Source organism: Aulostomus chinensis, chromosome 16 (genome assembly GCF_037954235.1).
Source record: "Aulostomus chinensis isolate RoL2024-O1b breed Wild chromosome 16, RoL_Achi_v1.0, whole genome shotgun sequence".
NCBI classification, from domain to species: domain Eukaryota; kingdom Metazoa; phylum Chordata; class Actinopteri; order Syngnathiformes; family Aulostomidae; genus Aulostomus; species Aulostomus chinensis.
This window is the reverse complement of record NC_141335.1, coordinates 21,728,737-21,756,382: the sequence shown is the minus strand read 5'-3', so window position 1 is coordinate 21,756,382 and position 27,646 is coordinate 21,728,737. Positions and strand designations below refer to the sequence as shown.

Here is a 27,646-nt window from a genome sequence, read left to right as displayed (position 1 = left end):
TCCTTCCACTGTCGTCTGGGTGATGTAAGAGAAAATATGCAAAATAACCATGACCTCTTAAAGCTGTAGTGCAATGCTTTTACATGTAAATGAAAGTCTCTTTACATTCAAGCCCTCGTAAAATGAATTCCCACAATGTTTATTAAGCTCACTGCCACCAAGTGAAGCTCTGCATTTTACAATACGTTATAATACGATGGAGTTTGTGTATGTGGCGAAATTCTCGTCAGAGACTTTGCTACTTAGTTAGCTTCCTGCTAACATGGATGTGGATAAATAATTCAGTCGTGCACCTGTTCTAGAACTCCCTGGATGTTATCAGAAAAAAAATGGATCAAATTCACCAGGGTTGCGTGACCCTAATTTATTCACCACTCTACACCTGCAACAGAAACATCAGAGGTGGAACCCAGGAAGTAAACGCTCGAGTGTTTTTTATAACTGTAACTGCGGGAAGATAGAGACAAACGTGATGCACAATTGTGAGAACTAGGGATGCGGGATATGGGATTCCTTTTGCTGATAGCAGAGACACAAAGGTGATGTTACCTGTGAACAAAAGCAAGTTTTTATGAAATTCACAATTTGAACAAACTGAAAAGAAATGTGAATTTTATGAATTTCAAAGATTTTTCTTTATCTTCAAAACCTCTTGGAAGGGAATCAAAGAGGAAAAGACCTCAGAAAAACTGGGCCAATAGAAATATGAATGTAGTGTAAATGAATTAGGGTTGTTTTTTTGTGGTTGACACAAGAATTCTTTTGTTCAATGCGGTCATACGATGGGTGGTGGTTACCATTGGTCCACATCAGGACCGGTGGCAACGAACACCAGACCTCACAACAAGGGCCCTGTCTACCTCCCTGTGTTTCACAACCTTTATCCAAACCACAAAATTCTCCTAATCATAATTATTTTTGTTCTTAAAGATGACCAGACCTTCACTGTGGTGATAGATCGTAAGACAAGAGGGATCGTCATTTAGAGAAGCCGTTGTAGTACGAAACAACTTTAACTGCTGCCCATAGGGTTGCTACAGTGTGTTGGACCAGATTTTGTGTATCCGCCACAAAATAATCCAATTCGATGTACTACTTACATTGTTCCATGGTGCTGTAATCGAGTATATTCTATTCTTTTACCACTGAAAATGCAGCGCAACTCTTTGTGTGATTTGTGATAAGAAGTTAACAGAAAGCAACATTTTAAACAAGCGAAAACAGTTGTCTTTTAACAGCTTCAGAGTAATTCTCATTTTGTGCAGCAGCAGCAGGCCGGCAAGTGACTAAAAAACTGTGTGTGATCGTGGTAATTAAGGAACATGTCAGACAGTGTGGATCTTTTATGGCTAACAAGTTTGGGGCAGTAGAGCTCAGAGGAATAAGACATCAGTATGACAACAACATTTGTTAGTAGGTCATTGTGTTGTGTATCTTTTTTTTTAAGGGGTTTTATTGGTAATAGAATTGTATAGATTCATCGCCAGCTAAGAGTGGCACCGCTGTCAGTTTGAGCCTGGTTGACAAGCAGTGTAATGGCCACCCAGTCCTGTGCTCAACCCTGCAGAAGAGCAGCAGCAGTATCAGTGTGACGACTAGTAACAGCTGTTAAGGTGGAGCGCAGAGGCTGAGAAAAGCCAAATGAGGTCCTTTTACTAATGAGGCTTGGTCTCTCTCTCGCTCTCTCTTTCAGCTGCAGTGTTATCGTTCTGCAGCCCATTTTGCCTTTTCTCGCTTCCATAGGATTCTGCCTCAAACACAACAATTCAGCTGAAACACTGCTCAAATACTGCTGGCGTGCCAGCAGTCAATTCAATCTCTTTTCCCTCAGAACGGATCAGAATTCATGAATACAAAAGTGCATGACTTAAATACATATAGACTTTGGCCTCATAGTGGGAGTCAGGCAAACTGAATGTTTCATCTACTCTTTCAGTGACCTTAAACAGATTTAAATGTACTTATTTAGCGATTACTGGCACTTGTCTCCTAATGGCGCTGTCGGAAATCAGCTGTGCTCACTAAGGTTGACAAATGAATCAATACTATGACACTCAAACCAGAGAAAACAGGACTTTATGGTTAATTGCTGAGTGAGTCAATATGGAGAAATCTCACCGTCTTACAGAAATAAGCTATAAATGTCAAGGCGACGGCTGCCGGTTGCAACAGTGCTCAGCGATGACAGCAAATATTTGGTGTAAGGAAATGAATGGAAGTAGGCCAGCGAACGCAGCAAAGCATCATAGCAGGCATTTGAATTTCAAAGCACCGCACTAAATCAAGTTAAGCAAGAGACAAAAACAAAAAATATTGGCTACAGTTTTTTTTTTAAAAAGTGCAGTTGTTCAGTGTCTATATTAACTCCTCCCTGTGGCGAAAACTCAACAGAAAGTGCTGCTGCTTGTGATGTCAACAAAATAAGAGATTCAGTGTACCAGCAAGATTTTTCATGCCCCTTCAGCTCTTTGCAAAAACAGCAGCAGCTTTATTGTGAAATGGATATGGCTACTTCTGATGGGCACAATGAATTCATCTATCCAAACTGGAATTATGCTCTATTTTCAAATCAATTTCTGTACAGTTGACTCTGATGCATTTACAAAAAAAAGAATTGATCTAGATTCTTTGTTCCGTAAGAGGAGCAGGAGCTTAAAAGTGTTTGATTCAGTCCCTTTCTCCACTTCCTCGGTCACTGCCGGGCCTGATTGATGCAGGAAAGTGTGACAGTACCAAGCGGCATCGATCTCCTAACACAGGCTGATGAATACCCCTGATGGTCCAATTCAGAGATCTTACATCATCACACTCGTTGGGATGTTTACTCGAGCAGAGCTCTGAAGCCCCCTGAATTTTTCACACTGTTCTAGTTGCTAAAGGTGACAAAGCCAACACCTGGGACGAAAAGTGGCAAAATAGAGCACATAACCCCAGTTTAATTTTCTCTTTGCAGATGGACTGGCTCACACCTGAGATGTGAAGTGTGTTATGTGAGCCAAGGTGTTTTCCCACCTCGCTGGTGGTGGGGAGAGATGCTGCACTCCGTTGCCATGACAACAGAAGTTCTCTTTGTTCTCGGGTTCCTGATGAGTGGTGCTGAGAGTAATCCTATAACGACCTTATCAGCGAGCCGAGAACGTCTGGAAAGGGTGTTGACCCAAGCCAGGGAGGACAAACCGGCCCCTGAGGAGCCGCTGGGATACGCCGCTCAGCAGCAACCGGAGGAAATCAATACGTTGGGCCCCAACAGAACTGCTGTGAGCCGCGCCAGGCCAAACTCTAAGACAAGGGGATCTAAGGGTGGCAAGTCCCAGGAGCTGTGGACTGAGCAAGAAAGCCTGAACCAAATAGACGAAGGCCCCACAAGTGATGTCACCCTGTCCTTGGATGCTATTGACGAGTACGCCTACCCAGACTACAGGGGTAAAGGCTGCATGGATGAGAGCGGCTTTGTGTTTGCTATCGGTGAGCAGTTCACCCCAGGCCCTTCGACATGCCCATGCCTCTGTACAGATGAGGGCCCTCTGTGCAGCCAGCCAGAATGTCCCAAGGTTCACCCTCGCTGTATCAAAGTGGACACTAGCCAGTGCTGCCCACAGTGCAAAGAGAAAAAGAACTACTGCGAGTTTCGGGGAAAGGTCTATGCCTCACTAGAGGAGTTTAAGGTGAGCCCATTAACTGCATTCATTCATTTTTGACATGTTGAGAGTTGAAAGAAGTGCTGACAGAACACTCTTAGTGTTCAGTGGAGTTGATCACAAACACTACACAGTTACCTTGCCTCGCAGCATGCCAGTAAGTAGGCAGGCAGATTTATAATGGCAAAGGTCAGCATTTGTCTTTTTTCTCACACAACGCTGGAATATTACCGGAGGCTGAATTTTTGCAGTGCAGCTTCAGCAGAGTGTTTCCATATTCAGTTAGGTGACACACATAATAGTAATGTTACAAGTGTGTGGAGAACGCTGCTGCTTTGTGAAGAAACAAAGGATACACTAGTGAGATCTTGAATATTTTCAAAGGAGTTCGTCTAAAAAGTGTATCACCACAATACCAGTTCTACGTCTCTGGTGCTGCTACACTGACCGTGTCTAATGCCTCTCTTTATGTTAGTGAGTGCCTCAGCAGGAGTTGAAGGTTAATATGGGATTTTCCCCATCAAAGTCCCAGAGTTAGCTCTGTCAGGGCTCTAAAGAGGAAAATCTACAAGAAGCTCTATTTCACAAGCGTTGTACGTCAGCCTTTATGCTGCGGTTAGGATTTGAAACCAAGCAACAGGCAGGTTTTCCATTTGATTGCTAAGTTCGGGTGCATTGTACTGAGTGCTACCTCACGACACTTTTCATAGTGGAGTGCCACGCTGAGGAACAAGCCTCTAATCTACAGCAACACTGGCAAAATTAACCTTTGCCCTCCTGTTAAGACTTAAAGGTGTGCTGCTTTACACAAGTGGCTGCAAAATGAAGCCTTTCACAGAGAAAGCTGGAGCTAGGTGTCATTCCCACTGTGCACAATCAGTTACAGCTTTTTCCCAAGATTTGTTCTATTTTGAGACATACAGCATCGTGTGGATAACAAAGCCTTTTGAACTCTATGCACCAAGGAAACTGTAGGCATCAATCTTCTGTGTTTCAGTCCTGTTGATTCCTCAGCATCTCCTGAGCAGACAGTTAAGTTCAGTAATAATGTTGTCAGCTGTCTGGCTTTGTTCTCTGATTACAGGTTTACATGTCAGGCCTCCTACAGTATGTCCACCATTATCGCTACCTGAAGCATGACGCACACTTAAACCTGAATGAGCATTGTCCTTCCCTTCGCTGTACTCAGGATACATCAGGCCCCTTTCAACCATATAACAGCTACTTAGAGTGAAACCGACTGAAACATTGGGATTAGCCTTTAAGATGTTTTAAGTCAATTCTAATTCAGTTAAATTAGATGAACACACTTCCACTTTCAATGGGTAGCTGACAGTTTAACAGAACATGCAAACCATTTTACACAAGTCCAACCATAAGTTCAAACAGACTAGGATCAGTGGTTTCACACCCACGGGCCCTCCAACAGTGCAGCTTTATGTTCGCAGGAGGCTGTACCACAGGTCTGTCCTTATCTGGCCTCTACAAATAATCTTTCACCCAAAAAGCTGTATTTTGTCCTGCAAGTACTGTTAAATAGGTGTCTTGAGCTTACAAAGAGGTTTTTCCTGCCTGCATCGTTCTTTGTGACTGCAGAATGGAGAAAGAGCCAGCAACATACTGTGTATTTAGCTTGAAACTAATGGCAGCTGACAGCTCAAAACAGTGACAGAAAACAACAACAACAACAACAAAAAATCTATCAGTATATTCTGCGTGTGCTCAGCCTATCCCAGCTGACACTGGGCGAGAGGCGGGGTTCACCCTGGACTGGTCGCCAGTCCGTTGCAGGGACATCAGGGGTTCAGTATTTTGCTCAAAGATACTTCGACATGGTCACCGGGGGAACCAGCAACTCTTCGGTTCCTAGACCACTCTACCTCCGAGCCATGTGCCGCCCCCAGGCGCAAAGAAGTGATATGGGGGGGGGCCATCCTTGAGAGCTCCTATTTGTGAGAAGTTCAACAGCAAAATACATCTTTTAGGTGAAGTATTGCTCTAACTAGAAGAGCTGGTCTTATGTAGTGATGATGATCTAACATTAATACTCCAGTCTCTGGTGTGAAGCAGTGACCAAAGCCCAGAGCTGTGGAGTGTGGATGATTCACAGCTATGAACCCCAGAATAACTCAGCATCGTGTATCTCTGGAATCGGAAATGAAACAGTTGGAACACAGCATCACAGTGACCAAGATTATTAAGGTTATTGTGGTTTAAGTGCGCTTGAAAGATCCAGAAGGTCACATTTAGATTAAGAGCCATAAATAAAATTAGCAGGGTAATGCACATTTTACTTGCATGGTGGCTGCACAGGATCAACTTTAGTAGAACTTCCTTTGATTTGTCATGTGTAAACATTGCGTTTAGAAGTACTATTTTATGGCCGCAGCAGACACACAATTACTATCCTGCCTTTAATTTAGCCTTGTGATGGGGGGTGGGCAACATCTGACCCAAATGAGACTTGCGGACCAGAACATAATCACCATTACATTAATGATCTGTAATCTTGCATGTAGAGGTTACACGGTGAGAGCTTTAAGGAGACATACAGGTAGAAATACTCTGTGTGTGTGTGTGTGTGTGTGTGTGTGTGTGTGTGTGAGAGTGTGCTTGAGAGACAAACATACTGTAGCTGTTGAGAGACAGAACAGTGGAATAAGTGTGTGTGTGTATGTGTTTGTGTGCGTGTGAGTGTGTTTGTGTGCGCCTGTGCAGGAACGGTTTATCGGGGTGTTGATTACTGTTTCTCCTCTGCGGTCTAGGTCTCTCCGTGTGAGAAGTGTCGATGTGAACCGAGTGGGGAGGTGCTGTGCTCAGTGGCAGCCTGCCCTCAGACAGAGTGTGTGGACCCAGAGTACGAGCCGGATCAGTGCTGTCCCATCTGCAAGAGTGGTGAGTGGAGAACATTTCCTTCGACAACTCTGCGGTGAACAGTTTGTTCTGCTTGCCAGTCTGCTTGCGGTCACTGCTGGGAAGCCCCTGGTACATGAGAGCAGAGGAAAGGTTTTTTTCCCCAAGGGTACCTCAATAGCAGTTCTGAGCAGAGTTTGAGATCTCCAAAATAACTGAAGATACATGAATAAATAATTATAGCCTGGGGTGGGGGGGGACTTGGCTGTTCATTACATGGGCCAACACTTTCGCTTACTTCTCTTACACACACACACACACACACACACACACACACACACACACACACACACACACACACACACACACACACACACACAAGCTTGATACTTGCAACAACTGTACATAGATTGCAATAACCGCAAACTGCACAAAAAGTCTACAATACTACAACAACAAGGTTTAAATAGCTTGAAATATTCCGACCCAGGCCCGGCGCCAGGATGAAGTAACTACACAACAGCAATGTCCATGCAACTGAAGCAACGGCTAAGTAATCCTTACATGTTTCTCTTCGTGTTTCTCATTCTATCTCTCTATAGAAACATCAGGCTTAAACAGATAAAGCAAACAATGGAATTGTAGTAAAGACAAAAACATCTGCTTCCTGTCTTCAAATAGACTAGATTTGTTCATTGTGCATGCAAATAATATTTTTGACTCTGGCCAGCCTGTCAGGCTTTTACTAACAGTAAAATCAGAGGTAAAAGTAACACCAGGGCTGCACAATTAATTGAAATTAATCGCAGATCGAAATATGGCCTATTTTCAAACCACAGGAAAATGCAATAATTGCATGTCGAAATAGTATTTTAAATTAAGTACTGCGGTGCTGCAGACATCCTGCCTTGATGTTGGAGCACATGTTTATTTAATAGAGATTCCCACAAAGATCACACTGCTATCGTCTTAATAGGTTTTTTAATAACGATGAGAATAATGTTATGAAAAATCGACATTTGATCCAATGTCACCAATTACATTGCAATATCAATCAAAATAATGTGCTAATTAAAATGAACTTAAGCATAATGAACCATGTATTAAAGCCCCTGTAAGCCCATCCTTACCCCCCACCACGTGTTTCCATCCATTAAGCTGTAAATTAAAATGAACGCTATTTATAAATAAATACAAGACACATGTTAACTGGTAACTAACGGTTAAATAAGCATTAACTAACTGTTATTCATGTACTCTAATTAAGTATGACCAAATGGAAATTAACTGACAGCCGAGATGGAGGCTGCTATGATTTACCCAGCATCCCCGGTGTGTCCCAGCTCACCTGTCTGACAGGTGTGGCAACAACAACCATCCTCTCATCTGATGACATTTGACGACTACATACCCTCTTCATATCAGCAGTATTTTTAGCAGCCCTCATATGCTGTGCGACAGTCGACCACCTAAACAATACTCTTGTAATATCTCAGATTTCTCTGACACGACAGCAGACGCAGACTCAATGGAGTTTTTGCTGTAACTGCATGAATCATGTTACTCAGTCGACTCATGACGAAAGGCCACGTTTTGGGACCTCGTGGTCCCCCTGCGGCCTGTCTGCTGCTCAGGCTCGTCTGATCATTCCTGTCTCTTTTTACTGTCAGTGCTTTTATACAACAGGAGCTCACTAGCGAAGGGGCTGCAATTATTACTGACCTTTTATATGACACAATGTCTCACCGTCAAACTGCTGTGATAAACAAACAACTTTATTGGATTTATTTCTGTAACAAATGTGAGATCGTAGACTCAACAGGATGTGTGTGTTTCGGCCAGGTCTCTGTCAACTTTGGGCATGTAAATGTATCTTTAGCACTTGAGATGGTTATGGAATAATGTTGCTGCCAAAATCCATAAAAAGCCTAATATTCAGACTTTGTGCTGATAAAGCCCTCATAAAATTGTTTTATTCCTCAAGGAAGGGCAGGGAGTCTTCCTCTTATTGGCTGTGAGATTGGTTTAGCAGCGGGCAGCTTCAGAGCGTCAAACTGAACCCGAAAAGTCGACTCAGTGAAGGACTTTTTTCAAATTGTGGATGAGTTCTGTGGCCCTCGTGGACAGTTTTGTATTTTTCAAATAAATGTAATAGTAAACATTTACAGTTAAAATACTGTTTAAGGTAATACAGCAGGATGACGCAAAAAGGAGGATATGTTGAAGAATTGAGGACGGATTTGCATGACATTGAACGCAAATATTCTAGTGAAATTGAATGAGATTTTACTTGAGTTTCAATGGAGATTTTGTTCTTTTCAGTGCCTTTCTAATGAACTCTACTTCTGGAACTTAAAATTCTCCATATCTAAATGATACACACGGGACCACCTTATGCTGATACTCATATTGACACCCCTTAATGCTGTGACATTATACATAACCTAATATTACATGTTCTTGTATTTTTCAAATACCTGCAAACCCATGTTTAATAAATGATAGTAGTTTTTGGGTTTTTTTTTTTCTCCAAATGAGAATTCCCTGGAATTGAATTGAGGATATATTTGAGTTCTTGCTGCAGCGATTCAGCCAAACGCGCAGGAGACAGAGCTGGGAGGCATGTGGTGAAAGAAACTTACCAGAAGGTTAAATGATGTCATGTGCACTGACAAGAACGGAAACCATTCACAAGATATTCTTGCTCATTTTTAAATAGAGAAATGTTTAAAGTGCAAGTGAGAAGATCTTTTTAGGATGCTGAGGTGCTGCAGGTGTCACAGGAACCATAAGACCTCCAGGGGACCTGGGAGACAGAGAAAGAGAGGGAGACCCAGGGGATCAATCCCATTTCTCATTTTCAAAATGGGATAGCCCTTTAGGAATCCATATGTCATCAGCAGTTGGAAACACCTTTTACAGTATATTAATGCGACACCATGGCAATAATGGTATATCACAATGAAAGGGAAAGTTTTGGTGCAGACTCAGTCTCCATGAAAGATTCGATTCGGGCTGCAGACGATCTTGGCAGGGCGCTCTGTGGGAGGGTGTCTGAGCCTCAGCAGGGAGTCCTGAGTCCTCTGTTGGAAGGTGGAGTTAGGGTGGTGGAGGGTGGCCTGTGAGATGATCAAGAACAATCAGCAAGAGCACTGATGTTGAATGGGAAGAGATCTTTTTTTTTATGAAGGACAGAGGGCAGGCAGGGATTGGATAATAGGATCCTGGGAGGAGAAAAGAGGGGCTGGACCAGAGGGTGAAGATGTGAATGAACCTGGCTCAGTTCCATCATTGAGCTACGGTAATCTCCAAGACAGTACAATCATTTTGAAATCTTTATTAATTGAGAAACTACTACTTTGTGGTTTATCTTCGGTCACTTGCAGTGCAGTGCCATCTTGTCGACGATTCTCAAGGTATTCTGGGAAATCTCCTCAAACCCTGCGATTGAAGTGTGCCTCTGAAAAAATCTTCATTTGAGCCCGAGCACTTTCACATCCCGAGACGTATCCAGACACATCTGGGTGCCAAGAACAGACGGTCACAGAGAGAGACTCGTACAGGTTGAAGAAACATACAGAAACGGAAATAGAAACTAACAATTATTAATAATTTAACAGTTTTATTCTCATCTGGATAATAATTGTAGTCGTTATATTTATATAATATATAAATTCAGATAGTTTTTTAATAATTTGATCAAGTGACAATATGTGCAGGATTAAAAAAAAAGGCAAAAGGCATTTTAACAACACAGCCTGTGTTTGCTTTTGACCTGCAGCCTCCCTGATAAAGAGAAAACATCTGTTCTAGACTGTAGAGGGTGTTTCTGTCGCAGCCGTGGAATTGAATCCGAAGGCACATTTCAGCAAAGCACAAAGGCCAGGCGTTTAAAATTCAGACTTTCATATGTGTTTTTTGTACACGTTTCATGAAAGAACATATTCAGGAAGAAAATAACATGTCAGATTCATATCAAATTTAAATCTAAATCAGAAACCAACATGTAGCAACTCTCTCATCTGTGTGTCGTATTACATTATAAAGTGTGCACTGAGGCGGTAAGAAGACTGCTACAGTATGAATGTAGCCGTGACTTATCTGACATGCAGCTACACGCTGTCTAAATTTAGAGATACTCTGAGTCTGACCACCGGTTCCGTCCATTGTAACACAGAAACACGTTTGGGTGCTTCTCTTAGGGTAGACCAGTTTATTTATGTAGTGATGGGGGAAGACTTCTCAATCAAATCCAATGAAAAATCCTCTCATGTCTGAACTATAGCCTGTGCCTCCTCACTGGCGAAGTTATGGCTCTGTCCTCAGCATACACATACAAATACTCCACACATCCCTGTTCTGTAAATTAAAAAGCACTTTGTGACAGCAGAATGATGAAGTAGGAATGCTTCTTTCTTTGCCCTTTGTGAAAGTATTGAGTTTGCAGAACGAGTGCCCACATCAACGCAAAGCCTCATCACTCTCATTGAAAACAAATGGAACAGAATGTTCAAAAACCTAACCTGGACTCTAATTAGACTAAGCTGCAATTGAATTATATGTAAATCAGGCATATTTTAAGGGAAAATAAAGATTTACACGAGATTTTCTGATGTTCCTGGATTTATTAATATCTGTTTATATAAAATAGCCTGTTTTATATATTTTTTTGATAAAACCTGTTCTTCCTGAAAAGAATAACAGTTTACAAATTTGATTTTGGTGACTATGTCTTCACTCAAATGATAATTATTCATTAAAAGTTTCTACTTAATACCATTTTCAATTATCTTGAAGACTTTGTAAGGCCGCCCAGTCTTTCTAATTTATTTTTCACTAATTCGTCTCTACATCTATCCTTGAAAGGAATATTGAAGCTATTTTTCTTGCTGGCAACGACAGCACCATGAGACAGGTGGCTGACGGCATAACACTTTTCTTTTTGAAGACTCAGACCAATTTCCTCTTGCAGTCAACGGATTTTAATGTTTCCTATGTGATCAGGTTGGTTTTGAAAAAGCCATAACCGTGAACCCGTTGGCCGTACACAGTGCAAACATACCTGTAAATGCACTTTACCTGTAAAGTTCCAAGTAACATATTTAAATTTTTTGAGCACTAAAACTATAAATTGAAGTGGCATTATAAACTCGAGACTCAAAGCTATACTTTGTAGTTTTTGTCCCCCCTCCCCCCCCCACCTTCTAGAATTAAGAGGAATTTCAGCATCTGAGCAGGTGCAGCTCACCTTCAGATGTTACCCTGACATGGAATTTGGGTTGATGATGAGTTGTCATACCTTAACCAACTGTTAACGTTTAAAGATGTTTCCTAGTGAAAATCTCACTGGCTTTTGGTCGAGGGAACGGTGTGATGCTAACTTTCTGACTGGCTGATAAAAACATCAGTCCTGTGGTGCTCCGCTGTTACGCACAAGCGCCTGATGATTTAGTTTGGAGAATCTAAATTTTTAGAATTGGATTTTTCTTGTAACAACAGCATAGTTTGCAAATTTGTTCGATTTGTTTAGATCTCGATTGTCGTGAAATAAAGTCAGATTTCAATACTGCTTATTGTTTGAGAGGTGCGGCCACGGACCCTGACAACCTCAGTCTTAGATCTCAGCCTCTCTGTCTGGCATTTTGTTTTTCATTTTTCTTAAGGTGTAGAGGGTCCTGATGGTTCCCCTCCAGTAATGAATACTTGATTCTGTTTCTGCATTGAATCCATCCCACACACTGAACCTTTCCTCTGACAACAGACGGAATGATATAGACAATTTCTGATGGATGGATTTTTGTCTCATCCTACACTTCTATTAAAAAAAAAAAGATTTTGAATGGAATTTGTAAATCATTTATGTACATTTTCAACTGGGAGACAGCTGGAGTACCACAATAACATTCCCAGGGAGAGTAGCCAAATGCTGCAGAGTTAGAACTTCTGGCTAAGAGGCAATAATGCCAATCAATATGCTGCTCTCAACCACTGCTCTTGTTTTCTGACCATAAAGTGATTTATGATGGATAAGAGAGGCTGTGTTATGCCAACTGACAAGCCATTTTCAGATAAAAAGCACAGGTCAGAAAAAATTCACCCTCACATGAAGACTACATTTTGATCCAGACTATCGTTTCATCCAGATAAAACTGTCTGCCATAAAGACAAGGGATATTCATGACACAATGTTGCGTCCTCTGGTCTGCCATCATGTGGGAATGACATTTTACATTAATGGTAATTTCATCAGAAAGCTAATGGTGCTCATGTGCATTGGTCATGACCCCTTTTCATCCTCATTGATTTCTTTGAGATCAGATGAAGTCACGTGTTCTCTAAGTACAGATGCATTATTGGCGAAGTGAGTCAAATAATAGGTTAAAATGTCCAGGCATGTCCGAAAATCCTTTTCTCTCTGACATGCAACCACATGCCAGGCGCTGGCCTTGAATATCACTGTTGGCCCATTTGAACAGTGAGTGAACAGAATCCTTTTGGCTTAATGGTGGCAAAAAATAAATGCTATCCAGGCTTGAGGTGATAGATGTAACAGAATTGCATTTTTAAGACATATTTTGCCTGAATAATCACTTCACAACCAGCGCACTAAATACCAAGTGTGTGATTATTCTTAAACTAGGGGAGTGATTGGCAGTCTGAAAGATTACTTATTCTTTTAAACTCAAAATTTCTTGAGCGATATTTACACCAAAGGTGGGTTTTGTCTTTCACGTATTTACTAAGAGGTGTCTAGAGCTCATGAAGACTTGTTTCACCGCTTCTTCTCTTCTTTGTGACTCCAGAATGCAGAAGGAGCCAGTCACTTATATTTAGCTAGAAGCTAATGGCACCTGAAGGCTAAAGAAAAACTGTACAAAAATGTCCATTGACAAACTATCAAGCGCATGGCCCAGTATATCCTTATTTTCTTGATCCCGCTCAGTAATCCACAAAGTTTGATTTAAGCTAAAGCTTCCTTAGCGCTTTTGTGAGTAAACACAAGTGAATTGCTTCAACCAAATGCTTTAGCTGGTTATGCGAAGGTTATAGCGTGTTTATTTTTTTTTTAAGCTCAGATCAAGGTGTTACTCCGGGGGATGAACTGGAGACATTGTCAAGAGATGTTTTTGTACAGTTTTGCTGTTGTTTGCTGGTGGTCATCATTAGCATCAAGCTAAATATACATGGCTCTCTCTGCATTTTGGAGTCACACAGAAGTGATGTAAAATGGGGAAAAAATCTTTGTGAGCTCAAGAAACCTTTTGCGAGTACTTGAGAGGAAAACAACCCTTTTTGGGTTTAACTGCCATCGGTGACTATCGCCGACGTGTTCCGCCAATTACGACAACAACAACATCCTGTTGACACCGATTGATCGGTTTGATCTCTAGCGTGCAGGAAATATGAATCAGAGAGAAGAGCGATGCTGGCAGGCCTGAAGAGACCGAAGGGAAGGGGGACACTATTGGACAACTTAATGTCAGGATGCCAACTGCTATTAAAACCCAGAAGTGAGAATTCTAGAGATCAAAACAGAGACGAAAGCAAGAACCCACAAGATCAAAGACATAACTTCGACATCAAATAATAGAAGCAGGGACAGACTTTAATCTAAGAATTAAGATCAATACGCATCACAGGAAAACATTCTGACTGAACTATATAAACATACAGGAAACTGTAACTATTGTTCAATCTTACTGCTGCATCAACACAAAGACAACTGTGAAGACAACTCGATCCCTCTGTTCTAGCAACAAGTAGACATTAAAACACTGGTGGAACAAAGTGGGCGCTGTGGTCTCCAACACAGACGACACACAGGAAAAGACACAAAGTGGAAACAGGACAGCGAATATCGTGAACCAGGAGACTGAGAGGGTGAAACGCTCCAGGAGCACTGGAAAGTAACACCATTTGAAGAGGAGGTAGAATCAAACGCTCTGTGTTTGGGTGGCAGCGACGATGCAGGAGCCAGTTTTCTTCACTCTGTCAAAAAGTGGATGGGCATCTGCTCAAATATGCCCTGAATGGGTGGACCGAGACTACGCTGTGTGTCCAGGCTTTGTGGTCAGACAGTCAACAGCAGGACTCTGGAAAAGTGAACTGATCGAACCAAGATACCAGGAACCTTTTGAGAGGTTAACTGTGACCCCTAGTGATGTCATCACTGTCTATGTGGGGGCGTATCCAGTGTTCAGTACATGGATGGGACCTGTTAGGAAAAGGAGGGAAGGTGCCAGGATCAACCAGACTGTCAAAAGAGCGCTAAAGAGGAGAGGAAAATTCACCGCTGACTTCAAACTTGTTAATAACACTACAGGCCGCAAGTGGGACCAACTGATGACGAGCAACATCAAGTTCAGCAAAACAAAAAAGAAGAATATTGACGTCCAAGCTTTGATAGCCTGGAGAGTAAACCATCCCTGAAAGAGAACTTTTAATAATGGATTTAGATTCATGGAAAAAATAGATGTGAAATAATGAATGAATATGAAAAAAAACAAACAGAAACTGCAGTGTTTTTTTTTTACTGTGTATTGTATGTCATACTATAAAAAGTTTGGTTTCATGTGTAAAAAAATCACCTGCAGCGATTTCAGAATCACTATTTTTGTCTACCAACATAAAAAAATAAATAAGTGGAGGATACATGGAAGTTTTTTCCGAATCCAGGACTATGTGTTTATCTGAGCTGATTCAAGCTGAAAAGTTCATTGTCTGCAATAACACAACATGAGGTTCCATTTTGATGGTGAGGGTGAGCGATGCTTTCAGTTTACCAGCGGGAGCCGTTAACGCTTCGCTGTGCTGTGAAGGCCTTGTTTAATATGGAACTCATGAATTACTAACTCAACCCAAAATCAATCCCCCCCCCCCCCCCCCCACACACACACACACACAACATGTCTTATCATGTCTCTACATTTCTTCAACACCTCAGTTGAGCCCCAACTCAATCCAGATAAAGGGTCTGTCTGTGCTTTGAGTATTGCCCGGACCTTGTGGCAAGAGATACATCAAAAAACAATTAAATCAGTTTGTGTTATGTGAAATCTGAATAAGTCCGAGGGCTCTATACAGTCACTGGTTCGAATCGTAAACATCACTCAGCGTGCATTATAATCCAAGGGCTCCATCTGCAAGAATGCACCATCGCACAATGGCACAGAATACCTTCCTATTGTTCATACTGTGAAAGCATTTATTGTCACTTTACTTCCTCAGGGTGTTCTGCCTCCCATTGCCAAATGGAAATCATTACATTAGAGTGAAATCTCTCTGTTTACCTGCTCTGCTGAATTTCCCGAGTACTGTGGTGTGATGGCTGAAATCATGATGTTAATCAACTTGTAACATGCTCATTTTCAAATGGCTAAACTTTCGCTTAACTCACCCACGCAAATTCCCCAGGACCAAGGTGTTCCTGTGGTTCTCATAAAGCAACTTCAGAGGACCAGTCTTTTGGAAATGCTGCATAGCTTTTGCTATTCTCAAAATGCACAATATAATATGATGCCTACTTTTATGTGTCTGCATGGAGCTTTAGATCTTCAGCCTCCAAACCTTTGATTTTCTCTTAACTCAGTGTCAAAAGTCACAGACAGGCAACTTTTGTGAAATGTGCCCCAAAACGTCTGAAGCGGTTTTCTCGAGGGTGTTAAGACTTGTCTTTTTACCTCTCTCTATCTTTGTTTTATCCCCTCACTACTGTTGTTTCATTTTAATCTCCTTCCTTTGTCATAATTGAAAGTGTGTGTGTGTGTTTTATATATATATATATATATATATATACAGTCACAAAAATATTTTCAGTAAGAAAGTTCTTTCCTTGTCTTCTTGACACAAACAGAGAAGACAAACCTCCACACACAGACCCAATTAAGAGCTTTTTACTTGGACAATATAAACCACGGCGGTCTGTTTTCTGCAGTTACGGTCATAGAAGCTCTTATCCTTCTGATGCGATTAAAGCCCATTACATTTCAAAATGCATTATTTTTGATTAAAATAATGTCAGTTGGTAATGCCACCCCCATAGATGAAGGATTTGACTGCTTTCATGGATGCTCAGACCTTCTACGCTCTGACTCCCACGTAGCTTGAACCTTGGTTGTGAGGCCAAGATGGCATCGCGCTCATTTCACTGACACAAAGCAGGCAGCAGCACGCTCAATGTTTGCAGTCTCCTTCCACCTCAGATTGCATATAAGCAGTGCTGTGCGCTCCATTTCAGTGACTTCACACCTGAAAAAATGTCACATAAGTCATGAGCTGTGTCCTGTTTTTGTGAAATGTATTTCCTCAAGTGTCATTTTCAGCTTCAATACAATCAATGTTCATCGGTGTTAGCTAAATTTGTGGCTGCTACGTGGCGCGGCGCCGTGAGCTGAGGTATGATGGTGTTTTGAGCTATTAGGGCTTATTTGTTAAAGATCGTGTAATTTGAGAGCTTTAGCCCATCTGAGAAAAGAATGTTGCCTCTCAGAGTCGATTATCTGAAGTTGTTTCAGATGATTCCAGACAGCATGTCCTAGATTATGTCCCCTTGTTTTCTTGGCGTGACTCTAATGCAACATGGCAATGTCAGCAACATTGCTTCCTTCAGCAAAAAGAATGATGACTTGCGATACGCATCTCTGACTTGGAAACTTAAAGCAATGTAGGCTGTGTGCTATAAACAAGCAGTGTGCATGAGGGAAGAAACCTTTGTGCTGGAGCTGAGATAGATTAAGAAGAACGCCCACTTATCGTGTGACAGCACCGCTAATGTTGATCGCGAGATTACAAAAAAAAGGCATTCCGATTTTCCTGCTTTATTGACACTGCGATTAGGAAAGAGAATGAGAAGAAAGAGATGGTGCAAGTGAAATGACAAAACTAAAAATGGACTCAAACAGGGTGTCCTAAAAACATACTCGCAAATTTCACACGCTCTCTTCTGTTGACTTGGAAAAGTCATAGAATTCAAAAATAGCAAATTCCAGGCCTGGAATTTTTTATTTTTTTTTACATATAAATAAAGCTGGAAAGTTTAGGAAAAGTTATTGAAATTTGGATATATGTAGCTCAGTAAACATCTCACTGAGAAAAAAATAATCTCTTTTTGTTAAAGGTGCGGTAAGGGATTTATACTTATTTACCGTGAGCGTTGAGCATTCTGACGGCCGTCAGTGATTAGCGTGTCCGGTCGGTGACGTGGGTCTCGCTGTTCCTCCACCACACAGTGAACAGAAGAAGCTCTTGTAAAATCCTCTCTCCTGATTGGCTGAAAAGTGGTAACAGAATACCAGAAATAATCTTTTCAATGTAGTGTGGAGTGGAGGACCAACTATCTAAAGACTCTTTATTAATCATGGCTGTCAGAATTCAGAACAATTCAATGCTTATTTAAAAAAACATGAAATGCATATATCACTTGCAGCTCCTTTAATATTGACTTATTTTGATGAATGTTGATGCTTCACCGAAACCGCCTTTTTTTTTTGCCATTTATTTTATGTAAATGATAAATCTGGACATGGATTTTTCTATTAATTTATCATGTGTGAACAGATGTTTCAAAGTGTGGTGAAATGGCAAAAATATGTATGAACCCTGATATTTAATGCATCCTATTACATAGACCCAGCAATGTGCCCAGTTTCTCATGATTGAATTCGGAACATTACATCTTGATGATAACTAATTCATCATTCGATGTTTAAGCTTGTGACTTGATGACTTTCAGTTGGAGGTTAAGGATTTGAAGCTTGAATCTGTCCCATGAGTCCAAAACACTGAGTCAGGTAGTGTTCCTCTGCAGATATTTGCTTCCTGTAATGTGGCTGAATACACTTTCTTTTTGTTTTTTTGTTTTGTTGCTGTTCACCCACTTTTTATATATGCACATATTGAGAGTGCTTTGTGCAGAGTTTGGGCAACACTCCATATTTCCCCTCGTGAAAAACCCAGTGGATTTGCTGGGCTGCATATGCAGGCACATCAGTCTAGATATACAGTGCAGGACGTGAGATGTGACTAAAGAGGGTGTGCATCTATATTCAAAAGTGTCACCAAATCCTCGTGCTCATTCAGCCGAGAAGGAATTCTAGTCTTAAAGTGGGTTCAGTCCATATTACCATAACATTACCACACATTAGCATTCAATAAACAGAGTTCAGGATATGTAAGAAGCCAAAATACCTGACCTCGATGAATGCTCTCACAGTTAGAGGCTTTGGATAAAGAGGAAATCCGCCCGTTTTACATGTTCCTCAACTCCGCCTTCGAAAGCATTTGAATGTCTTGGTGGGGTGGCTCAGGAGGTAAAGTAGCCATCTAGTCACTGAAGTGTCGCCGGTTTGATCTCTGCTTCTGTGTTGAAGTGTCCTTGAGCAAGATAGTGACCACCTAATTGCTCCTGGAACCATGCATGGTAACGTCCACCTGTGTGTGTGTGTGTGTGTGTGTGTGTGTGTGTGTGTGTGTGTGTGTGAGAATGAATGGATGAATGACTATTCTAGCGTCATTTTGTCAAACCTGCAAAACATACAGGATATTCTGAGTGCAAACCAACATGAATGAATTCATGAGGTGATTCTAGTTTCACGTGTCGTATTTCGGCAAGTCAGGTTTATTTATACAGCCTATTTCACCAACAGGGCGTTCACGGTGCTTTGTATGAATCATAAAAGGCATCAAGAAAAAAATGATAGTTAAAGAAACATAAGACAGTACTGAAATACATTTAAAGACCGTTAAAGAGAGACGAATATGAATAACAAAGATAAAACAGGGCAGTCAAAGTTACAGCGCAGCAAAAGATATTGATCAAAGGCCTGAAATTTGATTGAATAGAAGGCGGCAGCAAATAGAAAAGCGTTTAAATCCAGATATTTGAAGCATCAAGATGAAAAAGCTGCTTCTCTATGTTTTGTTCTGAATCTGGACAGACAGCAGACGTGTCCCTGACCAGCTGAGAAGTGTGGATGGATCGTGAAGTAGAGGGGTGAGGAGAGATCCTGTTAGGACACACTTCCTCAGGTGATAGGTTGACTTTGTCCTTGTCTAACTGTGGGTGTTGAAATTCAGCTCTGATCACACTGAGTTTTCTGGCTTGGTTTGTGTTTTTTTTTTCACTGACTTTTAATCATTTTTCCTTGGCTCCAAAGACAATTACTTGACTCTATTTTTTAACTGAAGGGAATTTCAATCTTCTTGTGTATTCATTGGCCCTCCCAGTTGTCAGGTTGCTTTCCAGTATTGATTTTTTTCTTGATTCTGTGTTTTTGGAAGATTTTTCGCTATAGTCTACTAATTGCTTGGATTTGCTTAATCAGACTGAATACCCGGGCCAGTAAAGATTTCTTTACCTTTGGAACTTTTCCTGTGGTCCTAAGTCTTCTACATCTACACTCTGATGGTATCATCGGCTTATTTTAGCTTTGGGGAGATTTAATTTTCTGATTGAAATCCTGCTCTGGAAACTAGCGGAGTTTAGGGCTGGACAAAACATTGATATATATTTAATATAATTTAACATTGTGGCATTATTTAATTTTAAAATCTCAAGAATTTTGAGGTAGAAATTGCTATTCATATTCTATTTCTCTAAAAGTTTTTGTGAAATGTTTAATTGATTGTCTCCCACTTTTTATCACCACGCAGGGCCAGTATTATCAACACTGAATCGATGATCTGACACGTACCTGGAGTTGATGTCATGATGTAAACTAGGAATACCACGGTTTTCGTTCACCCCTGCTATGTATAACGGTCACAATGACCTTGAACTTTGACCTCCACATTTTTTTTCAGGTCATGCTTGAATCCCAGTGAATCTTTGTTCTACGTTTGGAGAAATTCCCTCAAAGTGTTCTAGGAAAATTGTGTTCATGTGAGGTGAAAAAAAACCCAAACGATTTCTTTCTTGGAATCCCAGCAGACATTTGATTCAAATTTGATGAAATTTCTTCAAGGTGTTAAAGGGACGTAGCATCAGTGACAGTGATTTTGATCTTTGACCACCAAAGTTGAAAAAAAAAAAATTTCCCCCAGGCGTGCCTGAGAAATGGCGTGAATGGAAAATGGTTCATATGAACCGAACGGCAGATTTTGAATTTATTATTAATTTTTTTCCATATTACAGATGCCATTTTCAGGATATTTAGTTCCCCGTTACATTTTGGGGGAGATCTGTTTAACACATTGCAGGGAAAACAGCATTTCTGATTGGTCTCGGTGGAAGTCTTTGTCTGAGTGCCCTTTTTGTTGTCACATGCTTTTTAATTTCACGCTAGACTTGACTCCATACAGTTTATGTAATGAATCAGAGCTTAAATAAAAAGCTATATAGAAGATAGGTTTTCAAATAATTGGAGAACATGAGAGCCAAACAAACAGGAATACATGTCATCACTGTAAATGTCACATCCTGGATCCTCCGTAAAATACAGTTGAACATTGGATTTATTCATGACTCTTCCTTGCCAAGTATTACTGAAGCTGATTTAAGTGTTTAGGTTCAACGATTGTCAGCTTCCATTTTGCCAATGTTGATCATGCAGCAATCGATGCGAAACAGAGCGGTGATAAAGTCCGCGGTGAATGATGTGAAATCAGGTTAACGCAGCTCCTCGGAGAGCCTTTCCACTGGTGCTGTTGTTTGTCTTGTCTACAGATGTTGTTTGAAGTGCAAACAGCTGTTAGGACCTCCTAGGACCCATGATGCATCTGAGGTGTCACATCAAAGTTCAGCGAGCTAATTGGGAAGGAATTAAATACTCATCCGGATGTGCAACGTCACTGCAATGAATGAAAGCTGTCGGAGGGAGCCTGCGTTTAGAAGGAAAGAAAATGGAACAAATGAGATAAAAGACTTAAAAATCGGATCTTTAAGAATACAAAAAAAAAAAGAAGACTTGGTTCCTCATCCATTCAAGTCATCCCTGCTGTCAGTGTGTTTTACGCAAACAGCCCTTTACCACTTTCTCCATTATTGATAAGTCACAATAACGTATTTCAATGCTGGATAAGTTCATCAATTATGCACTGGCATTATCTTGGCCTTTTCAGGCATGCAGAATCAATGCTCATGGCAGAGCACCCTGTCTCAGATGTGTTATTCAGCCTGTATGCGAGGAGACATTTGGGGAAGAGCCAGGGGAGGAAGATGAAAGTAAGAGGTATCGCTAACATCCACCCCAGACAGTTGTTCATGAATATCAAAGAACAGCTGTGAATGGAGGCAGGTTCTCATCATTTTTATTCATTATCTTAAAGCACTGGAACACATCACAATTAAATGGTTTCATACACTCAAAAGTTCATCCGTTTCTGCCATAAAGTTTAATTAAACAATATTGATCCCTGCAAAGAATATCAATAGAAGTCAAAGAGACACATGCTCTCCACTCCTGGGTGTTTTTGGTCTGGCAATAATTTTGAATGGTTTTCTCTTCTTTGTTTCATTTAGGTGTTGAAAGAGTTTCTGTTGTAAATTCCATGCCAAGTTTTCTCATCTATGCTTTTGAAGAATTCTCAGAAAAAGAAAAAAAAAAAAACGCAGGAAAAGCATCTCTCCTCAGCACCTCGGCCACAGCTCCATTCCTCTTGTCCTTTGCTCTTGCAGGGTATCGCCTTGGCAACGCATGAGGAAACAAGTGGTGCTCTTCAAGACTCAGACATCAGGGTCAACACTAATCTGAGGGGGATGTGATAAACAGTCTGAACCGCAGCCAATATCACTTCAAATAGAGCAACACGAGACATGGTAGCTTGGTTGCCAAGAGCAATAGAAGCTCATTTGAATTAAGAGAAGCGTGATTCATCACAAGCCTTTTAAGATGTGGCAGGTTTTTTTTAACCAAACACATCAAAAACACATAAGTGTGAAATGGAAGGTTGTTTATATGTGAAATTGTATGTTTTTGTTGGAGCGTTCCCGCTCATCCTGACAATACAGATAAGGAATCATGTACCACTCGGTGAATGCTAAAATAAACGCTTCATTTGCTAATCCCTGCCCCCTCATTTAATGTTGATACACCTATCAGGCTCTGCGCATTTATCTTTCAAACAATGGATGCTTGATGTCACACTAGTGAACAAAAGCTGGATCTCATTTAGTGCTGACGGCCGTAGATTTTTATTTTTCTTCCAGAAATGCTATCACTTGCAGATTTAATTAACTTTGACTAGCTGGTGCTCGCAAACGCTCAAACTTTGCGAGCTGGTGAGTTTTCAAGTATTCTGATACGTTATCAGGAAGTTGTCAGAGGCTAATAACAGTCTGAGCATTTCACCGGTCAAAAAGCAGCATGGGTAGTGGATGGACTTTGACATGGACATTGGCTCCTGGCAGCCCTTTTAATGCCACCTACTTTAACATCCCACATAATATTTGAAACAGCTCAAATAATTTGGTCCCATTTTATCCAAAAACACAAGGAAATAGTGCCTAATATTTCTTTTGAACAAGCAGATGTCAAGTCTTTTTTTTTTTTTTAAGTAGTAAACTGCATTGCCATTTGGAATAGAAATGGTGTTGAGTACTTGTTTTATTATATCATAAAATTACTGCTATTAATTAAACAAAAATGCAGTAACCTATCACACTACCGCTTTACCTGTGGTGAAAAGTAACCTCTTAAATGTAAGTTCATTGTAAGTTTTTGTTTTGATTATTAGACACAATTTCCAGCCTTCCTCCCCTGGTTGTCTGCATTTTGGGTTCGTCAGTCTTCAACACATAGCGTGACAATCCTCTTATAGCTCTATGCGAACTATTACAATTGATACAAGTAAACATAAACTCAATAGGGATCCAGGGCAGAATGCTGGCACTTCAGTAGTAGCCCTTTGCCACTTCAAAGCTCCAGCGCCGGCAGCATTATTCTCCTTCTCTGTTCTGTAGCTCTTGCAACCAGGGCTGTGCAGCCACGCTTGGCTTGTGGGTTCAAATTTGAGGCGGACTTCTTTGCAGCTGACTTACACTTATCACACTGCTTGCATCTCTTTGCGATGCTCCCGTACCTTTCATCTACCATCTCATAAAAAGTACGAGTACGTCCATGAAGTAAACACTATTTACTTCATGCAGGTACAATCTTACAGTATTACAATATCACCAATGTGTGATTTTACCACTACAACAGAAAAGTAATTTGAACCCTCTTACATTTTTACTTTAATCATGTTCAATTTGTGCCAGTTTCCCCAAACTAAAAGCAGAATTACAATCCAGCTGCAGGTCATCCGCTGGCTTTGACGCTTATCCTCAGCTTCTCTGCTACTCGCCAGCAACACCATCTCCAGCAGTTTGCTAATTAGCGTCAGCCATTGCATCATTCCTGCCACTTTTCTTCTCTGCTGTTATTGGAAAAACAGAGCTAGTTGTATTCAGTGCATCATTATGACTCAGAAGGTTATTAGTGGATCGATTATAATTAACTTATGGATATTTTGTGTTTACTTTTGTGACATAATTTTTGAGTGTGAACTTTCATAGGTACGTTCCCTGTATTTGGAGTGAAAATGGGATGTTAAACACGTGTTTAAAAGTAATTGCAGGGATTTAAATTAAGAGTTTTTTTGAAATTGCTTGTTTGCTTGTTTTTGTTGTAAAGTCATATTAAGCTGATATTCAGGTTTCAGCTAGTTAGCAGTGGCAAAACCCAGGCAGCTTAAAGGTTAAAAAAAAAAAAAAAAGTGGGGGGAAGAAGAAGAAGAAGAGATGGAGAAGGGTGGATCAAGCAAGTGTTGGCTCAGTTAAAAAAAAACAGAACTTATTAGACTGATGCATTACCTCACACACACCTATTACACTAATTTTAGAATAGACAAACACTGACTGATTAATCCATTCATCACAGCCGTGGCCTTGACACCACCCAGAAGTTCTATTAAAGCCGTGTGTTGCCTTTCTGTCATGTCAGAGCTGCTGTGCCTGGTTACTGTTGCTAAGCTGTGATTAGACCATTGACATCTGGGGTCAGCATGCGCCGAACAACCAATTAACATAATTATTGCTCCACCTTAAAGCAATGAGGTTCTCCCCCCCCCCCCCCCCCCAGTTTTATTAATGTAATGATGACCACTGATGAGTCCTTTATGTAGTGTCTTTTGTTGAGTAATGACGGTTGGTCGTGATCAAATCCCTTCAGCAATGATAACGCCCTGCTTTTTAGATAAACCAGACAGAGAAAGTCGGGCATTTTAAAAATCCAGATTAATTCATAAAAGGCCATATTTGGTTCTTTCATCACATCTCTATATTTCTAATAATATATGGCCATTTTACATTTACCTGACTCCACCTTATGATTGCAGTGGAGGTCACGCTAATGGAGGATAATGGTTAGTGACATTCTGCTTGTTAGGAGTTATTTTGTAATTTTTCTTTGCAAATAAATGTCAAAGATAATGTGACTTCCAATTGCATATTTCCCACTGCAGGGAGGGAGAAGCTCACAAAGATGTAAATATAAGCATTGAAAACACAGATGATGAAGTATAAGTGAAGGACTTCTAGTGAAGTCTGTCACCTGGTCCCACGCTGCCGGGATGGCTGCCAAGGGCCTGTCCTCCGTCCCCGTGAAGGACATCAGTTATGACAGTCGTGCTTCTTGTCTGCGGCTGAATTGTTCAACCACAAAGATTATCAGGAGCTGGAGACAACATGTCCAAACAAACCTTCAAATGAGGTGACGCTTTGGTAAAACGTCACCATCTGCTGCTTTTATGCGAGGCGCTTCTTATTTAAAAAGTCCAAATCCATTTCATGCTGCGGAAGAAATTATTCATGTTGTTGTTAAATTTGTCTTTCCCTGCAAAATTCTCCCACTTCCTGTCTTTTTCTCAGCAATGCCTTTTTATTCTGCATTTATAATGCAAATGTACTCAAGAAAAGCATTAAGATGAGTGATATTTCTCTCTTTGCATTACCTTATAATGAAGCCTTATCATTTCAGAACTACACGGTGTGATGGCTGGGATGTCCTCATCTCCCTGTCCATTATCTGGACGCTGCTAGCGAGCCAAAAGCCACAGGTGCTAATGGCTATCTCGTTCACATGCTGCCCATGCCAACTTCTAACAAACCACAGTGACAGATTGGGTCCAACTGTTCATGCACGTGCACAGTCCATTTGTCTCTGCCTCTTCGAGTGTTGTTGAAAAGCCCTTTTGAAGCCTGATATAAAAATTGCCACAGAGCGTGAGAGGCAGAGAGGGACAGGGAGTGATGGGGATATGAGGATATATTATATTAATGAAGCAACGACCAAAAGGTGGGTGTGATATGAATGGCGGAATAACAGCTGTGAGGAAGCACTGAGGCGCTGAATGCATGCATTAATTAACACAAATGAGTGTCGTGACCGTGAATGACTGGCTGACAGGACCACATACTTCAGATTCACTGATTAAAGTGAAAGTTGGGTTTTTTTTGCGCATCCCCCCCCCCCCCCCCCTTCTAGCATATCCTCAACATATGCGTCTTTTACTCTAGACACCGTGTTCTAAATGCTGCTAATGATGATGAATCAGTGGCGACAGCAGCTCGGGCCACAGGATGAGCTGTTGTGAAGTCAGTGTGCGTGTGCGTTTGTTTGTGTATGTGTGTATGTGAGTGTGTATGTATGTGTGTGTGTTCATCTGAAGACTTATAAATGTGTCGGGGTTGACATTTTGACAGGCCTCTGCAAACTGTTCACATTGATTGATGTGCCGGCTTGCTCCCTCTGCCATCCAATAGAATTTGGTGGCTGTAGCTGAGAGACTCCCCATTTATCAGCATCTTAATTATACAACACACTGGCTCAGGACCTTGTTAGTCCAAGGAAATAGCCATTGTTATGCTATACCTGACGCCGTGGAAACAATTCCCCCACTGTTTATATATTGCCATGCGACTTGAGAGATAACGGATGATTTACGAGCACCTTTCTCCAGCCGGTGGTGGAAAAAAAAAAAGGCCTCCCATCATATCTATTAGTCAAAGAACCTCCGGTGGACGTCTGTGTTTGTGGGATTGGCAGGTGAGTTTCCAAACATTGGCCTGCAGTGGTAGGTCTTTGTACGAGCTTCATCAAAATTTCCGTTAATGAAAGCTAATTTCCTTCCAAAAAAAAAAACCTGAACAGTCCCTTGGGGGTGCACTACAGAAGCTCTGTGTAACAGTGCTTAATTTAGGTTTTATGTTCAATTCCCCATGCGCTCGAACATTAAAGATACATATGTAGAGAAGAAGCCTCCAGCAAGATTAGCAAGCCGATGGAGTGTGCTACCGAATATTGCTGAATCTCTTGTGCGCAACTGAAATTGAATGAAATGTTATACGAATAGACCCAGGTAATTTTCCTTTTTTTGTTTTTTTTTGGGTTAAAAAAAAAAAGAAAAAGAAATTACTCCTTAAGAATTCCTTACTAGCTAATAACTCAAATCCAAGGATGCATTTCCTTCTAGAAAGAAGCTGCTGGAATTAAAATGTTCTTCTGCATAAACCATGAGTGGTCCCCCAGTGGTCTCAGAGCGTGGCGATGACAGTCAGTGGGAAAACTTGATGAGCAAATATGACAAAGGCGGAAGAGAGGGAGGAGGTACTGGGGGTTGGAGAGTAATTTTTTCCTCCTGTAATTTTACCAGTCACAATCATAACGTTAAATGTGCTGCATTGGTTCAGAAATGACCACTTGTGCGACGGCAAACCTGCTCACAAATTGTGATGCTTGTATATCCATTATTTTTTCTTGTCTGTGCCTCTTACATGCCCATAACCCAGAACACTATTTTGGGAAACAATCAATGAAAGCCCAGATGTGAGAGCCCATTTTCCACTGAGGGAAATGGAATGCAGGGCAGCACATCGGGTCTCTTGTGTTCACTCTCTTCTATGACTGACTGGATTCAAGTTCACAGGGATGTCATGAAAATATCTTACAGACGGAAGACAAAATGAAACCGTGCTGAACTCCATATGGAAATGTAATCACTGCAACAGATAGCGGTAAAACAGCAAGTGAAGTCCTACATTCCAACTAGCTGGAGTCCCATTGGCCTGTGTATATTTGCACTTTTCAAAAGTCTTTTAGAAAAGCAGAAATGTTATGTTGGGGTAGTTCTGCATATTCTGTGATTTATCAGACATTATTGGTCATGAAAATCTGAGCACT

The 27,646-nt window shown here is 41.0% G+C and overlaps 1 protein-coding gene across 2 annotated transcripts in view; it reads left to right on the top strand.

Moving 5' to 3' along the window:
• The window catches only part of vwc2 (von Willebrand factor C domain containing 2), a 43,203-nt gene that overhangs the window by 5,837 nt on the left and 9,720 nt on the right, over positions 1–27,646 (top strand). For both annotated transcript variants that reach the window (XM_086180442.1, XM_086180443.1), the window contains exons 2-3: positions 2,954–3,665; positions 6,404–6,533. In XM_086180442.1, coding sequence (XP_086036568.1) covers positions 3,033–3,665; positions 6,404–6,533 — 763 coding nt within the window. In that variant the 5' untranslated portion in view covers positions 2,954–3,032. The remainder of the gene's footprint in view (positions 1–2,953; positions 3,666–6,403; positions 6,534–27,646) is intronic.